This window comes from Pungitius pungitius, chromosome 12 (assembly GCF_949316345.1).
Source record: "Pungitius pungitius chromosome 12, fPunPun2.1, whole genome shotgun sequence".
Taxonomy (NCBI): domain Eukaryota; kingdom Metazoa; phylum Chordata; class Actinopteri; order Perciformes; family Gasterosteidae; genus Pungitius; species Pungitius pungitius.
The window spans coordinates 10648438-10672779 of NC_084911.1; the positions used below are offsets into that span (position 1 = coordinate 10648438).

General features: G+C 44.2%; 3 protein-coding genes across 8 annotated transcripts in view; 2 read left to right on the top strand and 1 right to left on the bottom strand.

Moving 5' to 3' along the window:
* The window catches only part of LOC119221097 (voltage-dependent T-type calcium channel subunit alpha-1I-like), a 116189-nt gene that overhangs the window by 60535 nt on the left and 31312 nt on the right, over positions 1-24342 (bottom strand). For all 5 annotated transcript variants that reach the window (XM_062566325.1, XM_062566324.1, XM_062566323.1 and 2 more), the window contains exon 2: positions 23778-24042. In XM_062566325.1, the coding sequence (XP_062422309.1) occupies positions 23778-24025 (248 nt within the window). In that variant the 5' untranslated portion in view covers positions 24026-24042. The remainder of the gene's footprint in view (positions 1-23777; positions 24043-24342) is intronic.
* LOC134132981 (uncharacterized) lies at positions 1057-3769 on the top strand. The gene is made up of 3 exons (XM_062566184.1): positions 1057-1342; positions 2081-3582; positions 3764-3769. The coding sequence occupies exons 2-3, from the start codon at positions 2131-2133 to the stop codon at positions 3767-3769; spliced, it is 1458 nt and encodes a 485-aa protein (XP_062422168.1). The 5' UTR covers positions 1057-1342; positions 2081-2130.
* On the top strand, positions 4937-8324 carry LOC119216635 (sterile alpha motif domain-containing protein 3). Of its 2 annotated transcripts, XM_062566335.1 has the most exons (4): positions 4937-5986; positions 6502-6657; positions 6984-7073; positions 7233-8324. In XM_062566335.1, the coding sequence occupies exons 1-4, from the start codon at positions 4982-4984 to the stop codon at positions 7545-7547; spliced, it is 1566 nt and encodes a 521-aa protein (XP_062422319.1). In that variant the 5' UTR covers positions 4937-4981; the 3' UTR covers positions 7548-8324. The 2 variants fall into 2 exon arrangements, with proteins under 2 accessions (XP_062422319.1, XP_062422320.1); XM_062566336.1 differs by lacking the exon at positions 4937-5986 and having other exon boundaries at positions 5995-6657.

Sequence of the window (24342 nt, forward strand, 5' to 3'; positions counted from 1 at the left end):
CTGTGCTTGTGTGTGTCTCTGTGTGTGTGCGTGCGCGTGTGTGTGTGTGTGTGTGTGTGTGTGTGTGTGTGTGTGTGTGTGTGTGTGTGTGTGTGTGAGGGAGAGAAAGAGCGGAAGCGCGAGGGAGAGAGAATGAAAAACACGACCCTGTGAGACGAAGAGGAGAAGACTGGAAGACATACATGAGAGAGACCAATATAAATTAAGAGAATAGAGGCAGGTCAAGGGTGAAAAAGGGGAGGTTGGTAACACAAGCGATTGAAAAAAAAGGCATGCATAGGGAAAATGGAGAAAGGCCGGAAGAGAAAGGGAAACTCGTGAGGACTGGTGAGTCCGGCGGGTCAGTGGATAGCGGAGCACGCAGTGTACAAGCCATTAGTTTGGATTCGACACAGGGTCAGAGTTTTGGAAACAGTAGGAGGGGCAGAGAGAGAGAGAGAGAGAGAGAGAGAGAGAAAGAGAGACATGTGATGACAGGACTACGCTGCTGACATCCGCAGAGGCTCGTCAGGCTCTGATCTGACAAGCGACCATCCTCACCAGCCCCCAACTCCCCTCCAGCCATCTGTCTTTCTGCCTGTCTATTTTCTCTTCTAATGTACTTTTGCGTTCGTATCGCTAGTCTCAAGAAAATAAATTGCATTCGTAAATGAAAAAATCAATTTGTCTGCCATTACGTACTGAGGGGCTCATCAAGACCCAGTCAAGCATGCCTCCAAAAACAAGAGCAATATAAACGTGTTTAATGTTCATCAAGGGGGGGGGGGGGGGCAACCGTTAGTTCATTAAGTGGAACTGATGAGGACATGCTTTAAATCTGTGGACATCTTTACACTGGCCATCACTCCTCTGGTTGCAAATATAATTCCAATTAAATAGAAGAAATTAGCACTTGATACAAATAGTAATACCTTAGTAAAAATGAGCTTCTCGTCTTCAACACAGCATGGTGTTCATTTGCTAAAATATGGTCCCATTTTAAGTTAAATAGACAATAAAGTCTTAGGGCGGGGCTTCCTTGTGATTGACAAGCTCCTGCCACAGCATTGTCTACACTGTTAAAAAGGATTTGGGCTTTTAGTCAGAGGGACTACTGTTGTCAAGCTGAGAGAACTCATTGCCCATTACAACACAGTAAGAAGAGTTACAACAACTTCAACTTCAAAAAAGCGCGGAAACTCATTAAAAACTCATAATAATCCATTCAGTTCACTTCAGAAAATAGGTCAAAGGTGGGCATTTCAACCAACACGCATGCGCACGCACTGACGTCACGCGCAGTTTTGAACTCTGAAAATCCAAGGCGACCGCCATCTTTTTTCCTCGTAGCCGAGCCGTTAAAGTAAGTACATTTTAAATTGTTTTAGCTCAGTTAGTTCATCTGTTGGTAATGTACATTGGTCGTCTAATGTCTCTCTGTCTCAAATTACTCGTCAACATAACCTGTGATGAATATTTCATGTTCGTTCGTTTTTTGGAAATACGTTAGCATGTAGCGCTAGCTAGCTGACTAGCATCGCCGGAGTGACACAGCAAGTATTTTATGTAGGGTTGAGCCTCAAATTCGACTGTAACAAGTATTCGGCACCGATAACGAGTGAAACGGTGCGAGACCTGTCATTATTATGGAAAAATGTGTGAACAGTGGGAAAATTATACCCGGGTCAACCCCCCAGTTTACGTGACGTTGCGACTCGTACAAGAAGCTTTGCACGCACTCAATCAACCTGGCACAGTATCGTCGACTTGGGGCAGTGCGCGGGTTCGCTGCGTTAGAAATACAAGGTATGTCGTGTGCGCGTCTGGCCGCGTTGAAATGCGTTCGGATAACTGTTTATTCAATCAATGCATAATAACGCACCGTATTTAACGTCCGGTAACGGTAACGGCGTTGTAAAGGCGGAAAAAATAATTAGTTAGATTACCACGTTACTAAAAAAATAACGGCATTACCTAACGCCGTTATGTAGAGTTGTATGTAGAGTTAGATGCGGTATAAACACGTAGTGATAGGTGATTGTTTTCATGTCCATAGTGATATGTGCGCTGTTACACTTCTGTCTTTGTTTTTTCTGTACAGGGTTACTTCACTTCAGTGTTTGCTGTGCTGTTTGGGGCAACTTCCCCTCAATGCGGTGGTCCTGCAAGTGTTGCAATTTCTCCTCGCCGAACCAACGCACACTAATTGTCCATTATAAGCTGAAGCACTGTCATCAGGCAAGGCACTGTCCTCTTCCCTGTGTCTATGCAGACTGTGTGTGCTCCTTCAGGACAGAATCATCTCTGAAAAAACATTTAACTAGAGACCATAGTCAAGCCCGCTCAAAGCAAGTGACTGCACGGTTAAATTGTGAACTGTGCAACTTTTCTGAGATTTGTAGTGATACACAGTATTTTGCACATTTGAAAATACACATACACAATAAGGAAACTGTTAAATGTCCCTTTAAAGACTGTAGTTTTCAGTCAAGTGTGTACAGTACTTTTCGTGCACATAAGAGTAAGAAACATCACCTCTGTACCATTGACAATTTTCGAGAAAACCTGTATCAAACTTTTATTCAAGGCACTTTAAACTCTGAAAGTACAGACTTTGAGACACATTCGGACGATCTAGACTTAACAGATGATTCCCTAGAGGATCAAGACCTCCATGATTTACTTCAACACAAAGTTGCATCTCTCTTACTGCGTATGCAAACAAATTTGCATGTGTCTAAAACAACAACTCAGGAAATAATAAATGAGCTTTGTAGTATTAGCTCAGTTGTAGAAGAGTGCACACCTAAAATAATTGAAAGTGTACTGATCAAGCATAATTGTGCAGTTAACAGTGCAGTCACTGCTGCTATATCCGAGATAGTTAAAAAAGTGAACCCCCTAAGTTTCTTGTCGAAAGACGGGCCTTTTGGCTCTGAATACAAAAGAGAAACTTTTTACAAGAAAAGTTTTAAAGTGATTGAGCCAATTGAATATGTTTTAGATGCATCTTCAAGGCGGAAATTTGTTTATATTCCGGTTTTGAAAGTTTTGACAGAGCTGTTAAATCGTAATGATGTGTTAGATAAAGTCTTGGAGACGGGACATATTGAAACAGTTGAACACTTGTCTCATTATAAAACATACAGAGACGGTCTATATTACAAAGACAATATTTTGCTCTCATCAGAAGATCTTAGCATTGCCCTAGGACTGTATATAGATGACTTTGAGGTTTGCAACCCACTAGGAACATCAAAAAAAAAGCACAAGGTCTGTGCAGTCTATTGGGTGATTTCTAATTTACCTATACGATACAGATCATCTGTACAGTCAATCTACCTTGCATGTCTGTGTCATAGCAATGATGTGAAGAAATATGGGTATGGAGCCATTCTTGAACCACTGATAAAAGACCTTGAACTACTTGAGCAGCAAGGATTGTATGTTCAGAAATTGGGAACAACTGTAAGAGGTACTGTACTTTATGTGTCTGCAGACAACTTAGGGGCCCACTCACTTGCTGGGCTTCATGAGAGTTTTAATGTTGACAAATTTTGCCGGTTTTGTTTAGCTAGTCGGCAAGATATTGACAGTCATGAGGTAAAGGAGAGAGTATTTCCGCTCCGGACGGTTGAAGCTCACAAACAGGACCTTCTGGAATTAAACAGACATCAGTTAGTTTCCGTGAATGGAGTAAAGAGTGACTGTGTTCTCAATAGACTTTCTCATTTCCACACAATCCAGGGCTTCCCCCCAGATTTTATGCACGACCTTTTTGAAGGAATAGTGCCACGGGAATTAAGTCTATGCATAAAGTCTCTGATATCCAAACAGTACTTTACAATAGAAGAGCTGAATTCCATCATTGAATCTTTCCCTTTCAAGTTTACAGATAAAACCAACAGACCTCATCCAATTTCAAAGTCGTTTGCATCCAAAAAATCTATTGGTGGGAATTGCCACGAAAACTGGACACTATTGAGACTTCTGCCTCTGATGATCGGTCACATTATACCAGAAGATGACAAAACATGGGAAATTCTATTAGATTTGAAAGAAATAGTAGAGCTTCTAGCTAGTGGACATTTTTCAGAAGAGACATTGGCATACTTGGAGTGTAAAATCTCCGATCACAGGTGCCTATTAAAAGAGGTGTTTCCTGATTTCCACCTCCTGCCCAAGCACCACTTCTTGGAACATTATCCCGAACTGATTCGGAGATTTGGTCCCCTGGTTGATTTCTGGACCATTAGATTTGAAGCTAAGCACAGCTTTTTTAAAAGGGTGGTGCATGATTCTCACAATTTCAGAAACATCTTGCTCACTCTATCAAAAAAACACCAGCTTACTTTAGCTTACCATCTAGACTTGCCAAGTCTTTTCAGACCTGATCTGGAGGTTGGACACACTACAGTTGTTTCACCTGATGCACTCGAGCACTCCATGAGGCGGGCTGTAGAGCTGAAATATGGAAACCTAAGTCGTGTGTCTCTTGCAACCCATGCCTGCCTTTATGGCACGAAGTATTCAGAGGGTATGTTTCTGTCCGTGGGGCACACCAGTGGCCTGCCTGACTTTGGGAAGCTGGTTAAAATTCTAGTTGTGTCCAGCAAAGTGTCTTTCTTCATAGAACCATATCATGCATGGTACATGGAGCACCTGCGGAGTTATGAGTTGATGAAAAAACAGTCTTCTGAACTGGTGATTGTGGAATTACATGAACTAAATGGATATCAACCCCTGTATCCATACACAAAAGCAGGCAAACTGATCGTGACATCAAAAGTTTTTCTTCATTAAGGTATAGTTGAGCTGTTATTTTACTTTAAATGGCGTTCCTCTCCTTCCTCTGAAAAACATATGCAATATGTCCATAAGCGTAAAAACATGTTTTAAACAGAATGTTTATTAATGTTTCTTTATTGTTCATTTTGTCTTTTCTTACATTCTTTTTTTTTTCTCATCACCAGGGAAGTCGTGAGAGTTCTTCAATTGCAAGATGCTGTTGCGTGTGATCATTTCAGCACAGGACATTAGAAAGCTCCGCTTGGACTCTGTTCCAGATTCGGTTCACAGCCTGAAACTGGTGTTGAAAAACAAACTGCAGTTACGCTCTCCATTTGACCTTCAATATGAAGATGAGGATTTCAAAGACTTCTGTAACCTCACGTGTGTTGACGATCTACCGAAAGACAAGGTGACATTGCAAGTCGTTTTCTGCCCTGTCTCTTCGGACTCAAGTTTGGACACTTTAAGCTCTGCTGTACCATCATCTCCGACAGCATCCTCTTCAGCTCATTCATCATCTCCGACGACGTCCTCTTCATTGAGCAGCCAAACGGAGGGCTTTGCGGGTCAGCGTTCACAGCACTGGCCAACTCATTTTCCCATTCCCACCTTCTCATATGATGTTGAGCTGAGGCTCAGGCAGGGCAATGGTGCTTTTAAAGAAAGTGGAGCACTTCTATCCATTTCAAGGGACATGAAGTCTGAGATTCTGCTCAAACTTGCTGAAACAATATATTCATTCATGACCTACCCTACACTTGAACATTATGGATGTGTAGCCAAGGCACTTGTTGAAAAACACCCTTGCCTTACAGAACCTGGCTCCACATCTGGATGGTATGGATGGAAACACAGCATAAAGTTTAAGATGGGCAATTACAGACAGAAATTAAAAGCTGTGGGCTGCCGAGAACTGGAGGTTAATTCTGAGAAAAGAGGTGCTGGGGACACGCGAGGGAAGAGAAACAAAGTCAAGAAACCTAGACGGTCTGAAACAAATTTTCTTCCAGATCTCCCCCAGGGAAGAGACAGCAGAAGTCTTGAAGAAGATAGAGAAAAGATGGTCCAGGAGATGAGAAAAACATCCCCAAACCTAGCCTACATCGATAATGCAATGAATGCCACATATGCACTGAGAAGACAGGAGATCGTTGAAGAGGAGCCACCTGTGGCCGAAATGAGAGTCAGATGGCCTGCCCTTTTTACTGAAAGACAGGTAAAATGTGTAGTTTTTCTTAGCCATTGCAAAGTAGTAATGTTGTATTGTGTATATTGCAGGGCTCTATGCTAACATTCCTCCCATTGAGCACATGTGCTCCTAAAGTGAAATATTTGGGAGTCAAATAAAAAATTGTTTATGTAACGCTTAAATAATGTTTGGGTCAAGCGTGACCCATTTTTACATTTGATAACAGTAAAAAAAATCCTCAACAATTCACCTTATACCTGTAAATTGATGACTTCGGATGTGACCCATTGCGATATTATACCGAAAGTCTCGCGATAATTATGCGATATTTTGTTTGCGTTGCATCTCGCCTGACATGTACCCAAAGAGTATAGAAGCAACAAGAGGAGAAACTCAACAAAACGTTGTGCTGCATTCAGTCCAAGATGGCTGCGCTGCACTCAATGGAATGTTCCATTGCAAGCTGTCAGTTGTAGTGCTGAAATGTGAAAATTTAGGTGACTTTTAATTTGAACTAAAACTAATCTTACTTCTCTACATAGATCGTCAAGGAATTCACCAGGCTCATGTCAATGGACATCAATAAGTTCTATGAGGGTCTTGACAGCCATCTGCATAAACTTCTTCAGTTATTCCGGTTGAAGCGCTTTGAGGAAGTTCAAGAAATGACATCCTTAATGGAGAGTCTCGACAAGGATGTAAGTGCATATTTGTTGTAGTTGTGGTCCACATTAATAGTGCAACCCCACTGAGGAAAGTGACCCAGATGTAGATTATGACATAGTAAACTTCCTCTAATTAATGTGCTTGGATAAGGACTTTGATACGTACTGAATGAATAAGAAATGGCTCCGTAAGATGGAGGAGATGGAGAGAAACTATGGGTTTGTTGAATATAACCTGCCTGTGAGAAGGTCAGAGTTTAAGTTACCTCTTTGAACTGAAAGCTAAGTTTCCGTCATTTGAGGGTTGACAAAAATCAGAGTTCTAATATCAACTGAATTCACATATCGTGTTTTTTCAGGCATCAAACCAAAGGAAGAGAGCAGCAGCTTTGCAGGGACTGCCATGGTACATGAAGGAAAATCCTTCTACATTGATGAAGAGATGTGAGGTAAGCAGCAAAATATTGTTCAATGATATAAAAACTAGTTCACAATAGGCATATCACATATGCATATCACTTCAGGCATCCTCTGTGTGGATACACTATATAGCAAAACATGTCTAAAGCACAGGCACCTTTTTGTTTTTTGTTTGTTCATGCATGAAGCCAACAGATCCTGGGGAGGACGTCATCAAGGGAATGGTGATTGGAATCCTCTTGGTCGTTGAAGATGTGAAGGAGCCCCTTCCAGTTTCCTACAACGATGTTGCCATCGTCATCGAGGAAAAGATTGTCATGCGTCATCTCGGTGATGTACCCAACGCTTTTGTGAACCTGATGGGCCTGCTGTACATGCTGAACCTTGACTATCCAAAAGACATTAAATATACTTTTGAGGTGATTCAGCGCCTGTTCATGGGAATCGGGTCTGAGATCTGCACTCCCAGAGTCCACTCTCTAAAGAATAAACTGCTACGCTAGAGGGATGGCTCAGGAGGATGTTTCTGCATTTGGCCCTGAGGAAGTGTTTTTTTTTGCCATTTGTTCACTATGTAGTAAGAGGAAAAGAAATGTAAAGTCCTTCTGTGGGTCACAAGTTTTTTATGTTTTCATGTTCTAACCGATCTCTATTGCTCTGTGGAGGAAATGTCTCTTCCAGACACTAATGCAGACGTTAATGTTGTAGACCAAACATGAACAGAGTGGAGATTTCAGTAATGTTTGAACGTGTTCATTTTCTGGCTGACACTTGAGCAAGTTTCTCAGAGAGAGATTCCTATTTTGTATGTATATCTTGCTGCATTTTACTGAACATTCCCTTAGAATGGATCAAGATGTAGATGTTGATAAAGTCATTTAGAGAGTTTGGTTTTTTTCCCCTCAAAGAAAGGATGCTCTTTATTTTAATTTTGTTCTTACAAGTGGGACACAGTGTAACTTCAGTTTTTGACCAGCCCTGAAAGAGTTCTCGTTTTTTACACCGTTTAGTAAGCGATGAAATCGATTGCCCTTCTGTGGGTCACCCCACCTTGTTTTCATGTACTGACTTATTTCAAAAGTATTAATCCATGTGATGTTACAGAGAAATTGTCAAGAGTGGACATTTCAGTAATGTTTGAATGTTTTCATTTTCAGCAAGTTTCTGAGATTTGTTTTGGTTTTTTATGAATCTTTTTGCAATTTACTGCAGCAACTCTGAAGATTAAAGTGATGGTTCGGAGTAATTTCATCCTAGGGTCCTTTGCACCATGACCGCGAGCCAAACACCCCCAGCTGAATAGCTGGGGGGGGGTGTTTGGCTCGCGGTCATGGTGCAAAGGACCCTAGGATGAAATTACTCCGAACCATCACTTTAACTCAGAATGGACTCAGTTGAACTCAGAGTTATTGTTTTTCCCCGAAGGAAGGGTGCTCTTATTTTTATGTAATAAATTATTATTTATGTGAGGGACAGTTTAATTTCAGTTTGAGCAGCCCAAAGCAAAAGTGTGTTAGAGGGTGTTAAGGCTAACTTTGTCCCAAGGACATTAATTGACACTTATTTTGAAGCAAGCCTAGTTGAAGTTGGACTTGTTGGGATTTTAATAAAGGTCCTTATTGAATTGTCTTTTAAGCTATTTTTTTCATGTGTTAATATTTAAGTTTGACTGTCAAATAATAATGTTACCCCAACTTGATAAAGTAAGTTATACCAACATCTTTTTTAGTTCTCTTAAAGTAATGTTTTCCACTCCACATTACTTGATACAGAAAGTTAAGTCAACAAATCGTGAGTTGTATCAATTATGTATTCCATGTTGAGCTAACTTGATTCACAGTTGAAGGAACTTGATAAAATACATTTAACCAACATCTCTTAAAGTTATCTCAAATAATATTTTCAGGTCCAACTTACTTAATACAGGAAGTTGAGTCAACAGACTGCAAGTTGCATCAACTCCTGTTTTGAAGTGTGATAAACTTGACACTATTGGTTGACTCAAATTAACTCGGTCAAAGCAACAAGATGACTTGATATAGTTAAGTTGAGTCAACAAATTTTTTTTTACAGTGTAGTGTGAGACATGAGTCCAACAAATATTTGTAACCATTTTTGGGTGCAGAAAAATGTCTTTTTTTCCCCATTACTCCTGGTCGCATAAACGACAAGATGCCGAGGGCTGAAATGTTAAGCTTGAGGCTTCAAAACTGTCCACTACGTTGTCCCTGGTCTTCAACCGGGCTTTGACTGGTCACATGTGGTGCCGCCATCTGCTCTGCGATCTCCACAACCTTCCACCTACCGCCGCCACGGCAGAGCGGGAAGGTCAGATGAGCAGCGCTGGACGCTGTCGGCTCCGCTCTGATATCTGTTATTGGTTTATGAACGCGAGTACAACTCAACCCGTTCTGCACAACGTGATTGCGGTTGTTTTAATTTGCAAAGTGGAATCTGAGCAGAGCTCCTCGGGGGCCACATTTGCCTAAAATGGTCTCTTGATGTGTTCTCTCATTTTTGCAAACTGATTTATCTACTAGTTTGCATTCTTTGGCCTTGCTCGGGATGCACGGGGGGAACCAGAACTAATTAAATTATTCAAAATAATCCTGATTCTGAGAGTCAGATTGTTTTATTTACAACTTCTGATGAAGGAAAATACTGCATTCTGTTGGTGTCTTGATGGGAGACACATAAACACAGACATGCACATACGGACTCAGCGCATTGTCAAATTAATTAGATATCTCTTCGGGCAGAATGTGTGCCAAACATGAACTATATCACATTTTTTTCCCCTCCGTAGTACACAAACAAACAGCCTCATCAGAACTGACAGAAGGGAGTAAGGATAACGGCGATCAGAAGGAGGAGATGGGGATGAAGAGGCTCTGGTTGAGAAGGGAAGTGTAAGCTACTCATCTCGCTCATCTCTCTCATCCATATTTCAACGGGGGTCTAATGGGCTGACATGATCCCTCGTTACAAACAGGGGAGAAAAACGACTCACGGCTCGGCGAGAGAAGGAAACAAGGACGATGGGGGCTCGGCTGTGGCTGGGAGGGAAGCAAAGACGCCGCCATGGTCTTTGTCTTTTAAGATTGAAATCTAACGTTAACTGTGATGGGGATTATCCATTTTATAAAAACCTGCGAGAGATGAATTCCAACTATGAAACCAAACCGATGGTGAGGTAAATCTTTGGATCCCTTTACCCCCCCCCCCCCCCCCCCACCCCCCGGAAGCGCAGGTTTACCTTCAATAACTGGCTTCACGTAGTGTATACACAACATACGGAATAAAATGCCTCCCCCATTCGTACCAAAAGCTTGATTGCCTTCTCTCCAAACCACATGGGTTCAGCGTGAACTTTTGAGAATTTTCACTTTCACTCCCCCCCCCCCCCCCGGCAATCGATTTTCACCCGTGATTGGTCAGGCGCTCCCCCGAGCACACGCCTCTAATTGCGGGCTTCGCCGTTAGATCCCCGAGCCTCGCAGGTGTGTTTCATGAAAGGAGAATAAACAAGCCGCGAAGTAGCACGGCATGAATGAGGCGGCGCGGAGTGGGAGGAGGGCGAGCGAGTGAGTCAGAGAGCGGAGGGAGAGGACCACAAAGAACTGAAAATAATTATTAATGGGTATACGATCCAGCCACTTGTGATGCTAATTTTCCGCTGGAAAGGTGACGGCCTTTCTCTTTCTCTGTTTATTTCCATTCCGTGATATTGGTAGCGATGCTTCTTTTTCAAAGTAGCGGAACGGGACATGTCACGGTTTCCCACTGTAACATAGCTGAACGAGATCAAGCAAAGAAGAGGGTTTTCCGAGAGGCGGGGGTTAAACGTGTTTGAATGTTTGGGGTTTTTCTTCTAACTTTTCTCCCTGAAGAGGGAGACTTTGGTCTTTCTTCTGCAGTATTGGAATTCGAAGAATGCATGAAATGCCCAATTAGGTCCTCATTCCAGAAGCACCTTAGCATGCTACCATTAGCTCATCAGAACCTACCAAAGCTCATTGGGTTTTAGAAACAATAAAAGGATGTTGACGACAAATGTAACCTAAAAAAATGGAGCCTAATGAAAAGTTCAGAGACACATTTACACATCATTTACAAAATCATCATCTAAGAATGTCCGTACCAAATGTTGTGCCAATCTGTCAAGTAGAAGTCGAGATATTTCACAGTGTAAGTGAAGACTCCGACCTGCTGCTGCTGAGGAAGAGAACCAATGGAATTGGAATGAATCTGGACTCTCTGTACTGAATGTCATAAATCCTTCCTGTTGACCATGTGGTGCACACAGCAGCTGACACACTGGTATCGCCTCAGAGATGATAACCCAAGGAAATGAAAGGTAGATGTTCTTTGTGTTCTGCTCAAGAGGGGGGCATGGTGCATGTACCTCAAGCTGTTTAGTGTTTTTTACCAGTATTACATATTGGTGATTCATCTAAAAAGCTACCAGAGCATTTGTTTTTTACTCACACCTGAACGCCATTTGGCTTTTTTTTAAACCGACAGAGGCTACTGCAACTTCTCATCAAGGGAAGAAGAGCTAGCTCAGCTTTACCTCGGCTCAGTAGAGCTGATGTGCCCTAAAAAAAACGAAACACAACAAAGTGGTCTTTTCCACCCCACCAAGTGGGATACGGAGCCACTGACGGACTGAGCCCCTTTTTTGGTGGTTGTGTGTGGACTGAAACTCCAACATCAAAGGGGAAAATTACAACATAAGCTTTACTCACACTTTCAAATACTGAAATTCTGTGTTTCAAGTAACTGTAACTGTTCTACCATCGTAAAATGTTTGTGCCAAATCCAAATAAGGCACTAAAAAAGATTTGACAGAAGAGAAAAAATGCACACACACACACACACAGTAAATCATTTCCATTTTCTCTGTCCTCGCTTGCTTTGACCTTCTTTTGCTGCTCGCCATCCCTCCCTCTCTTTTGTGTGTCAAATTCTGGGAGTGGTGACTCAAATGTGTTCCACTCTTCTATCCTCTGGAAAATCAATCGTAAATAGCCTTTTATGTTGTTATCGTGTACCCAGTTTAGGTAAGGAGAAGGTTTATGAAAGAAATACACAAGAAACAAGAAAAAGAAGAAAACAAAGCTGTTTCCATCTTGTCTCAATACACCATAAGAACGTTTTATCAGTTGAAAACAGAGGTGCAGGTGCTCATCTCTTGCATCACCATAATTATTTTTTTCAGCTGGTTCACTTCAGAGACTTCTGATTGCTTCTGTTGCAGCAAGCGTGGCGCCACCACCCGGGTCCAGTGTTCAAGTCTGCGAGGTCCTGTCCCACTAAGTGCTTCTGCCCTGACCTGCCACCCTTATTTGTTTGTCTATAAACTTTGTTTTGGGTGAAGGGCTCAGAGAGAGTGGATCAGCTATTCACAGAGGGCTCAGGGTCTAAGTACCCTGCCTCTCACCCTCTTCTGGTCCATTTTGTGTCCTCATCAGAGTGCTACAATATGAATCCACGTGAGCTACACGACTGAAAGCAAGTAGAAGAAAGGGTTTAATAATACATACTCCCTCTTGTGTGTTGCTACCTTCAAGTGGAGCTTTTACAAAATTAGGACATTGAAATTGAAAGCAAGCGTGTCTGGTTAAATGAATTTTACTTTTTCACTGGATGGAAAAGTTCCGCCAAGCAGTCTTTATTAATTACCACCTGACACACACACACACACACGCTCACAAAGTCAAACCTCCATTAAACTACTCCACATAATGCACGCTGTTACACTTGGATTCAAACACACACACAGACGCACACATTTCCAGGCAGAGGAAAGCTAATTGTCCCCATATCCCCTTTGCATTTCCTTACTCGTGCTTGGTAAGGCCAGAATGTCCACTGAAGAGACACACAAAGCCAAGCTGCCACTCTCAACCAGAGGCTCAAACAGGCCCACGATGTGCCGGTCCAACTGAAGATAGACAACATTCTACCTGATCGGTGGATATTCAGATCTGCCTCTTGTTTTCTATTTGGGGCCACATTTGGCTTTTCATTATTCATTTTCCTAGCTTACTTCAGCAATGTCATTGGTCACTCCCAATTGTCGTATAGCTGTTTGTGCTCCCGAGCTCCTCCCTGACTCTCGTGGCCGTCATTAGAAGAGCCAAATGGCCATTCGCTCATTTGAGCGATTATCAGTCTACCTGTGAAGGGCACGGTATGAGCACAGTTGCCAAAGAGTCTTTGCCAGAGCGCTAACTAAAACAAAACGACGACACCTGCCAATAGGTTCACCCGCCAAACATTAAGACCGATACGAAGCGAATAACATCCGGAGCAGGAAGGCGACATTGAACAACCTGAGCCAGATGCTCTCCCATTAGCCGGCTACAAGTTAACCTCTTAGAGAAGAAGACTTGAGCGGCGACGTCATTGTAGTCATCGGGTGTAGGCGTGTCGGGGCCGGGAGGCTTCCGAGTGCAGGTATGCAGCTGTCAAATAGGAAAACGCCAAAGAAGACTCTGCTCTGTGCATTTATACAAGTCATTACAGAAGGGATAGGCCTACGTCATTGTTCAATTCTGATGGAAGCAGGTTCCCCAGCCATGCTGCCATACACGAGTGACAAAGTAACACTTGCGCAATAACTATTACGTTCATGTCATTATCGATCTGTCGGATTTGTGAGCCACTAGAAGAAAATGGGAATTGTACGATGTGACAGAAGCGCGCACGCCCTTCGCAAACTACTTCAATGGAAAGAACAGGGTTCCTCTTTAATCTCGTATTACAAGTCCAGAAGCAGCAGTGGCAAAAAAAAACCTTTGAGCCTCGGAACCACGTGACAACGGCTTGAAGATGACGGCACAAAGGAATGTTCTCTCTTTCTATCATAATCCATTTATCTGAATATAGAAACGATGGTAGTACTTCTTCTTGCAGGCATTTTCTTCCCTTTTTGGGTGTGCTGGGACTAAATTGTCTCCTAGAGGACAAGCTGTGTGTGTTCACCTCATTGTCTACAAATATCTCCGCTACAACGCAGTTTTGCAAAGGAGGATTCAAAGTAAATGCCTGGTGCATGGGCTGTTCATAACTTGCATATCCAGAGTTATTATGACACTTATTTTTAATTGGCGGCCGAGTATTTCAGACTGAAAATGCACAAACACTAGGTTCCTCGTCGGATGCCACACGACTCGCAATTCAGCTACGAAACAGAACCAAAAAGAGAAAGCCTACAGAAGCAAAATAAAAGGAGGCATTGTTTGCTCACGGGTTATCTGAAGCATGACCGAGACCAGCCACTGACTGGAGCCATTTGACATTAACAGGCACTGACAGGTACTGAATCCGGTGGAATCGCATCTCTGCCGGCTGGCGAGCTCAGGTATGTGCCATGTGGACACAAGGACAAAGGAGCAGACATATACAGACGCTTGAATTTGCTTCACCATTAGCACCGAGAGACAAAATGGGGGCAGTAGTGGAAGCACGTTATCTTGGGAGAAAAAATCCAGTTATTCCAATCATTCCCTTTTATTGGTGCAGAAATACGTGTAACTTCAAATTCATCATCTCAACCTCAACTTTACTTCATTACAAGGTGCAAATTTAGGAGGACACAGCTGTTAAATAGGCAACCCAAAAACATGGCACCTGTTAGATGAACGCGAACCATCGGAATCTATAAAATATCATCTGATCAACGAAGGAATACACTACAGGCTCTCACAGCCTTAGACTGACCTTGGGACCATACGAGGGACCTTGCATGCCGAAGCGGGACATGTTCCTCTGAGCCGGACGTCGGGTGAGTGGCACACGCCGCGCGCCGTAATTGGCTGGGGGGTTGCACCCCGTGCGAAGCCCGAAGGCTCTTTGCTTATAGCCAGAAGCATCCTGAACAATGAACAAATACAAGCAGAGGATGGAGGTCTCTGCACAAAACGGACCCACCGCAAGTAGATGATTCAGACCGGGTCCTAGTCGTCCTGCGCATTACACAATTAAACACTGCGTGAATCGTGGCGCACAGAGAGGGGGCATTAATTAAAAAGTGGACGGGGAGCGGGAGTTGGAGAACGTGTAAGTGAAACAGATGGAGTGGAAACAAATGCATTGTGATAACATCGTTTAAACAGTGCTCGGCTCTCTGAGGGCCTTGGCTGCCTTTGCACTTCTCTCACACTCGTTTGACTGGGAAAATGGCCAAAAGGACACCATCTCACCACCCCCACCCCCCCCCCACCCCGACCCCCCCACTCTCACTCTCTGTCGCTCTCTCCCTGCCAGGAGTATAATTGTACAGAATTGTGCTGTCAAGTCTCATTTGTGAGAGGTATAGCACACTGGTTATTACTTGAAGACAGCAGGTTATTTGAAAAGTGTAGGTCTTTAGTCCTCACAGTACTATATGTTGTTTAAGTTGAAGGATGAAGAAAATCACTGTTTTATTGCCTGACAGTATATTTTAAGGGATAAAAGTGGGTTTAAGTACAACGAATGCACTCATGAACTCAGTGAATCATCATGATCCCATTCGTTTATTTTGCTTTTCTCTTTTGCTCCTCACGTTAAGCAGTTCGCAGCTTTTGCTTTGTGTCGTTGTCTCAGCTGGTTCCTGCCGTCTCCAGCGGTGTCCCCCGCTGCCCTGGAGAGATTCCGTGCTTTTGCGCCAGCCGGCTGCCACGAGGACTACGTCACGACATTCCATTCACTCACTGACTCCACCAACCATCACTTGGGCTATTGTGTGAGCACATCTCCTCACGTAGGGCTCCTCCACACCTCCTCTCATGCCTTTTCTTTTTTTTCCCTCTCCCGCACGCCTCTCTCAGCAGAATATCACTTATCACGTTGCCGTTACATCAGTGACTCAGCCGCTGATTCAGTTACGCGACAATCTGCCGAGTTTTAGAAGAAACCAACTCCCCCCTTGGCGAGTCTGTGTGTGTGTGTGTGTGTGTGTTAGTAAAGCTCGTCTTTAATGACCTAAGCCCCAAGGCTCATTTGAGCTGCAGAAACCACCCGTCAACTAATGTCTAAACATATGGGTGGTAACACACACACACACACACACACACACACACACACACACACACACACACACACACACACACACACACACATTGAAGCCTTAAGCTTTTCTCATTGGCCAGAGGAAGGGTTTTAGCATCCGCCCTGACAGATGCCACCCACATAATAACACACACACACACCCCTGCCAGTGGAAAAACACCAGAGAAGGATTTAGGCCTAGTATGATCCATATAGGTGTAACATATATCTGACAGCTAGGATTATGTGTATACATGAGAGTGAGAAGAGCAAGAGAGAGTTGTATGTTTGTGTGTGTGTGTCTGTGTGTGTGTGTGACAGTGACAAATCGGGGCCATTTCAGCCGGTCCCTAACGGCCACTAACTAACCTTTTCTTTTCTCTCTTTCTCTGGCTTTTTTTTCTCGGTCCGTGACCATCTTAAGCTGCCCTCCCCCTCCCCACCCCCGTCAGCCCCTTCTGCTTCCATCGCTCTCCCCGGCCGCACCAACGCGGTTTACCCCCAGGAGATAGAGAGAGAGAGAGAGATAGAGAGAGAGGGTCACTGGATGGAACAGAAGAGGCCGGTGATGAAAGTGTGCGTGATGGAGTAATCCTCCTTTCACCGTGTCAAAGTGGATCCTAGACTCAAAGGGCACGAGGAATGAATTTCCAAATTCAAAAATGATATTTGACCGCGTGGGTTGCTAGACTTTACGCCCCGTGCATTCTCACTACTTTTCTTATTTGGTTCTCGGCTCGTTGGGTGATGTTTGTCATTTGACTGAATACTTAACTGAGTACTTCTTCCCCCATCTCGGTCTGTACCTTCCTCCCGCTTTCTGTCCCCCCGCCTTCCACTGGGAAACAGGTCTGAGGTTGTAGTCAGCAGAGCAATTAGAGACTTCATGATCCTCCCTGCTGCCACAAGAAGGCAATGCACACACACACACACACACACACACATCACTGGTCCTCCGCACTGACAGGCACTGGGCGAAAGTTCACTCTGCCACTGTGCTAACCATCTCTCTTTTTCTTCCTCTTTCACTCCCTTTCCTCTGTCACATGCTGCCTTCTCTAGGATATCGCTAACTAGCGACCTCTCCCTCTCCTTCTCTCAGCCCGCCATCCGTGTTATTTTTGGTGCCTCCATCTTTTCTCTTTGTCTTCTTTTTTCGTCTGTCTTTCGGAGAGGAGTTACCAGCTTGTCCTTCACTCCGCGTTGTAAGTTTGACCATTTCTCATCGGCCCTCTCGCCCTCCTTTCTTGTTGAACAGTGAACTACGCATCTGCGACTGCTCGCGGGCCAACTCGGGTACCTCGGGATGCAGAGTAGAGTCGGAGCTCGTGTGAAATGCCGCGGACGTGCAGCGGAAAACTTTGTTTAACATCTCGGCGGGTCACGCTTTTCTTGATTCTTAATTAAATGAACCGAACAGAGCTTCAACTCAAAAAAAGGGGGAAATGTTGAATGCCAGGAGAAATTTAAATAAGCTTTCTATGTCATGTCATATTAGATTGGCACAATGGGGGCTTCTCAAGAAAAAGAAACTCATCTTAGACCTCTCTTCAACTATTAGGCTTGAAAGGATGCCAAATTGTAATTTAAGAGTGCTTTGAAGATATGGGATTCCTCCGTCTATCAGCCATGTGAAACAGGCTTTGATCTCTCTCGGGTGAACAGCGGCTCGGCCGTAAGCCTCCTACTCTTCATGCCACAAGCCATTCAGGTGCGTATTTTTTCGCCCTGAAAGTTCGCCGAGGGCGGGGAATCATCTGATCTTGGCGCTGTTGTGACAATAAATAGGAAACGCAATGTTTTTTTTACGCCTCACATAACCCGAACACAAAGACAAAGACTACTCAAAAGCACTAAAAGGGTGTGTGATCTGCAGGTCCCCTTGATATTGTAATGAGTCTTCTTGGTCTGCTAATGTGCTCATAAGTAATAATTACCAAAGGGTGGACCTCAAAGCTCACACAGCAAGTGGGCAAATGGTTCATGCAGAAACACAGTGAAGATCTATCAAAAAGCATGAATACTAATAAACATCCCCCAGTGACTCACCCTTTCCTCACGCTTCCAACTGAATTGGGCTGGAAGCGTCGCCAGGGTTCACAACAGCCATTTGTTCTCCTTTGCACAGCGTTATGTTTTTTTTTTTTTTCACACAATCTCGCTCTGTTTCCTCCACAGTCAACGGCGCAGCCAGCTTCATGGAGCACTCAGAGTGGTCTCAAACAGCTGCCCGTGCACTTTTCAAAGTACCATGACTTATTCAAGTGTTATGATTAATTTGGTTTCAGGCTTTTCTTCGCTCCCTAAATCCCAAATGTCTCATTTTAATGTTAATCTCCCCCTATTTGCTATTAAAAATATATTTATATATTTAGTCGTACTTTCTATGGGCTAAAATGTTTAGGCATGTGACTAAAGTTTGCAAATTATTGTGGAAAACTAGCAGAATGTATAAAGAACTCATTCCACAGAGTAAGGAGGGACTGTGAGCTGTCACATTTGATCCGTTAGTAATTCTGTCTGGTGGCAGTTTAGCATCCCAGTGTACTGAGAAAAGAATCTTTGGAGTGGAACAATTATTGCTTTGCTTATCTGTAGCTCTCTTTACAGCCGCCTCTGGTAATAGCCAGAGAATTTACATTGAAATAACTGAAATGTGGGCTTTTTTGCCGGAATCCGGTATTAAAGACGAGAGTCGGCCCCCTGCTCTGAAGGAGCAAAGGAATCAGAGTACGAGTACTTAATACTTATTATACTGCCCTTTTACCCGAGGCTAAGCGCTGACCTATCTCAACTTTACTTACATATTACAATTTAAAAAGATCATCAAGGCATCATTTAAATAAGAAAAACTTTTCAGCATGTTTAGTTTGTTCAAAGCATTAGCAATCAGCGCTGTTAATCAACGTGTAACAAACACACCTGCACACAGATGGTAGGCGAGAACAAGCTCTACATGATATTACACTTACTGTATAAAAGTAGCAGTACCAGTATTTTGATATAAAACCCCTCCTGTCAGCACACCCAGGGAGCCATTAAGTAGAAACATAGGGAATGTTTTTCTTATCCTATTAAAGTTTGTGCTGATTTCCAGCCACAAATCTCATCTGATCAGCCTTTTTTTTTAATTCCAGCTCTGAAACCTAAGAGGAAAATTAACCACCAGGTCCGAGCCGTTCCTCACCCGGCAGCTAGTTACTCATCATCGCCTCGTTTCACGGTCATTCATGTGCTCACCCACACTTTCTTCAATCGTGCACACATTTGCTTGAAGAAAACGCCATTCGGAGATTTGAAGTCTGTTCAGTGGAGTTTTCAGAAGGTCGGAAGCAAAGAGCAGAATGACTCATACAATTGATAAGCCTTCTGTGGATAATAGATGAGAAACAGCAAACTACAAAGCACTCACTTGGATAAAATGTTCCCTGCAGTTAGTGGCGATGGAGCCATTATATTACTCCTCTCAAAACTCCCAGTCTATGTAAAGCCATACTTCAGGGTTGAACATAAAAAGGAGGACGTGACTCTTTTATAATAATTAGAAAATAAGGCAGAAAGAATGTGATGGTGAAATGGAGAGGGGAAGAGAGAGAGAGCGAGAGAGAGAGAGAGAGAGAGAGAGAGGGAGGGAGAGACGTGGCGGTTTGAGCGTGCGTGTTATGTGTGCATGTGCATGCGTGTTATGTGTGCATGTGCATGCGTGTTCCCGTTTGAGCGCCTCTGACATTTATCTGCGCGTTACACCCAAAAGCTCAGCATACTGATGCTGATACCGAGTTCGGACAAAAAAGCCACCGCTGTCCAAAGCGTCGCTCCAAAAAAGAAGCATTGCACGGTACCAGGCAGCCATCTCCACGCAATACCCTCCCGGAGAATGGAATCCGAAATCCGAGTACATAATCCGTAATCCAACGGCGGGCTGATCGTGATAACGTGTACGCACGCGCGCCGCAGTACGTTTCTGGACTGCAGGGCTGCCAAAGTGTAGAAAGCACATGTTCAGTGTCGCCTAACTACCGTGAAGCAGGTGCATGCGCTGAGGCTCGGTACTCCAGTAATCATTAGAGTCACTTTAAGCCCTTCATCTGCACTGCTGCCCTCTCATCTCCTCTCCCTCTCACGGGCTAATGCAGTTTGACTACACCTGGGGGAGGATGGGGGGGGGGGGAGGAGGGGAAGGACAGAAACATGCAGGGAGGAAGACGTGAGTAAGAGTGACCGGACAGTGAGGATCATTGCAATCGGAATCGGCACTAGTGGTCACTTCAGCCATGGGATTTATTTTGGAAGCACAAGCATCACCGACATGTTTTATCAAGTTTGGTTGATTTATGTTTACGGCACCTTTGTAGGAGAACAAAATAGGAAGACAAAATAACAGAAACACACAGAAACCGTGTGAAAAAAGTTGAACAACACTTCAACATCAAGTGACACACCTCACAGCGAGTGTGGCGGCAAACCCGCAGCAACGTTTCCAACTAGAGCCACCGATAACTGGAGCACAGAAAGCAAAAAGACGGGGGAAAAGAATAATAAGAACCGCAGAAAGAGAGGTGAGATAGGGTAGGTGATGTGTCCCAGGTGCGAGCTCTATCCTCAGTAGTAGTTAAGAGCAAGACACGGCAACGCCTCAGCCATCCGTCACCATGGAGATAACAAGCTGTCACGGCCAGATCGGATCACGGGCCACAGAGGCCGGAACACCTCAGGAGCCCATCACAGGGGATCGGGATGGGGGATGGGGGATGGGATAATGTGAAGAAAGGGGATAGTTATTGGCATCAAGCTCGTCGGTAAAACAAGTAGGGGAAAATAAGACGGGGAACGGAGAAACCTGGAGGGGAGAGCTGGTTGCAGGAGGAGAGGAAACAAAGATATGAGAGGAAGTAAAGATAAAAGAGAGCGAAGGCCATGCAAGTGTAACGATGTTTTGGACGCCGGAAAGAAACAAGAAGGTGCCCAGAGCCGAGCATCAGTCAACGTTCTCCGCCTGAACGACTCCTACAAACGCCAGAACACCCTTAACATCCCATTGTGGGCAATATGCGATTAAACTGCAATTCAGGAGTCCCAAACCAAATACAATGTTCAAAGGACCGAAACACACAAGCAGTAATTTTAAAGGATTATTGCTCTTTCGTTTGTATATATTACGTGATAAAACTGTGGTCTACTGCAAGCCGAAAAGGGACATGAAACTCTGCAGAAGATATTGCGCCTACAAACAAGTCAGGCCAAGCCACTGAAGCTTTCTAAGCTTTCAGCGTGAATGTCGACAGGTCGAGTTTCACTGAATGCAGTCGACTCCATTGTTGAAGATACGGTGGAGTGTGAGTGACATGTTCTCTTAGTGATCTGTAGATAGTAAGTATTGATAAAGGGGCATCCAAGCCCCATAGCACCAGCTATTCTATCCATTTAAAGGGTTGGTCAGGTGAAAGCTGTAAAATATGCTGCAGTCAAATGACACAAAGATTGTTCAAGAGGATCAAATATATCATTGTGACAGTGGACAAGTGTTTATGTGAGTAATATATACGGGTGCAGTAGTCCATTTTAATGAATCTATCCGGGTGAGTGAAACTATTTTCAGTGTTAAAACGAAGTGGAGGAACAGCTGCTGCAGAATCTCTTGACAGCATGTCAGCAAGCGGAAGCAGAGCAGGCAGCACGCCGCCTGTTTAAATTGAGAGAAAGCGTCTTAACAAACATACAGATAGGAAACACATGATGCCAAAATACATATCAGATGTACAGCTATCTGACTTGTCCCCCCCCGACCCCCCTTACACTGTCCTGTGCTCCTATTTGGTGAGATATTCAGGAATATATTTCTATACAGTGACTTCAATCAATACACACACTCAAACGGGTACAAGTCACTGTTAGAGTGCACACACACACACACACACACATCCGACACTGTGAATATGCTGCCGTATCACACACACACACACACACAAACACACACACACTTCAGCGAGCTTCAAAACGGTCCAAACCCACATAGTCACAGTCCTCACCAACCATCCCGCTGACCCGAGTGTGTTTGCGTTCGGTTCTCCAGCTGATTCCTGGAGAGGAAAATCACCTCAATTCAAGGCAATAACAAACTTCCTTTGCAGGAAAAATATTTTGCACCGTTCTCACACTCCCTTTAGATTTGTCTCACACACTCCCCCCGTGGGTGTCCAACAACCAGTGAGCCACGATAGAAACTCAGGGCAATGTGAAATAAGATTTTTGAGTGTTATCGCTTCTTTTCTTCTCCCTGTGGCTCGGGGGCCAAATGAGAGCAGCGAAGCCCATGCAGCCATTAGCAGGCGCTGTAGAACCTGAAATCAATGTCAGAGTCTGAAATGCAAACACGAAGCCTTGCTGCTGGCTCTCACTCTCCCGCTGCCTTTCTGATTCTCTGCCCATCCGTTTGTTTGTCTGTGAAACGTATCACCAAGACGTCAGTGCACCCTCAAAGGCTTTCTGTAAATGTATGGGGGGAGGTATAGTTTTGCATCTCACGAGCGTTTGCCTCAAAGCTTGATTAACCTCCGGAATGGAGGAGTTCATTTTGCTTTCTTGTTACAGTATATGTACCAAATGTATTATTGCCAACAGTTATAATATAGTAATAACACAGTTTTGAAAGAATAGTTGTAGATGTACTGTGCAGGGAGGGGGTCACATATGAGTGTTCACACACAAGTTTGTTTTTCCTTTGCAGACCTGATGAGACGAGAAAATAATCGAGTGGAAAGGAGACCAGAACAATGCCATGTCATTACAGCAGCTGTTCTTTAACGACTTTGGAACACAAAGTGTTTCATTTGAGTAGTAAAAGGTTACTAATGGCGCGTTTGCACCGAGCGGTACGGTACGAAGAAAAGTACCAAAAATCGAAACCATACCGTACCACTTTTTGGGTACCCTTCCGTTGGGGTACCTGGCACAGTTGTTTGGTACTAAAGGGTGGAGCTAGACTCACTGCAGAACCTTGATAGGTTGAAAGAGTGTCGTCATGTGCGTGTGCCGCAAGGGGAAAGACAACACACGAGGCGCCAATTTTAAACTACAACACCGTCGCAACAATGTCGCCGCGCAGCATTTACTTTAACAGCCACATATCGAGAAGCAAGAACAGGAATTAAATACGTTTAGAATACTAAGAATACTTAAATACTTAAGAAAGAAAACGCACCCGATCAAAGAGGTTTAAACAGACCAAGCAGAAATGTCCAATTTTATTCCTCAAGCAGCACAATGGTGAACCCAGCAGTGATAGTTGATTAAGGATTTCAAACACACTTACTTTGAGAAGCTTCTGGGGTGTCTTCTGCACAATGTGGTAACAAAGACACACAATATGTGAGTGAGGGACACAAAACAGATCCACACAATATCACAGAGGGGAGAAACTGGGACTCGGAAAACCAGACGAAAAGCTCCAAAAAAGGGAATGAAAGCCGCAATGCTAGACGTGGGGGTGAAAAGATGCATCGATGAACCAGGTGACCTGATGCTGGTGTTTTAAACATGTTCCCGGATGGTGCATTGCATGAACTTCATCTTTTGAACCGAAAAAAGAACCTGGAGCTGGTACGCGGGCAGGTAAACAATTAAGCTTAGAGGATGATGAAGGTTAAGTGGGTACAGGTTTTGGCCAGCTCCACTACAGTGGATAAAAAGGATATGGGCTGGAGACCATACGGATGCACCAGTTGCGAGGACAGGTGGTCTGCTTGAGGCAGAAGAAGACCACGGGCGCCAGCTCCGGGAAGGGCAGCACGAGAGTGCTGAGGTCACTGCCGATACTGACGTCGTCGCAGGGACCCACTTCCTCGATGATGTCGTCAGCTTGCCCCAAGCCGTACTCCTCGCTCTGCCCCGGCCCTGCTGAGGAAAGGCTCCCCAGCGGCACAGGACACTCCTCGCTCATCATGGCAACCCAGCCGAGATCTGAAATGGCAACGCGAGTCAACAACCGGCGTTAGTGGGAATGAAATGATTTCATTTTAAACAGCTTGATACACGGATAGAAATGACTGCTTTGATTTAATTATCATTGGGGGGGGGGCACAGGGGGGATTTGCCCTGCAGCAAATAAATACCAATTAAGCGAGTTTACACCGTGAGAACTTGAGCTGTCGCTCTCACAGAGCGCTACGTCGTCACCACGTCACCTCGCGGCTGCTTAGTGACGGTTGTTTTCAAGGCGGACGCGTCTCCAGCGTAACCGCACTTGTCTGCACAACGGAA

Bases quoted from the DNA above. Each gene is read 5' to 3' on its own strand.
- LOC134132981 (XM_062566184.1), top strand. From the start codon at position 2,131: ATGCGGTGGTCCTGCAAGTGTTGCAATTTCTCCTCGCCGAACCAACGC.
- LOC119216635 (XM_062566335.1), top strand. From the start codon at position 4,982: ATGCTGTTGCGTGTGATCATTTCAGCACAGGACATTAGAAAGCTCCGC. The intron at 5,987-6,501 runs GTAAAATGTGTA...TTCTCTACATAG, and splicing joins CCCTTTTTACTGAAAGACAG to ATCGTCAAGGAATTCACCAG. The intron at 6,658-6,983 runs GTAAGTGCATAT...GTGTTTTTTCAG, and splicing joins TGGAGAGTCTCGACAAGGAT to GCATCAAACCAAAGGAAGAG.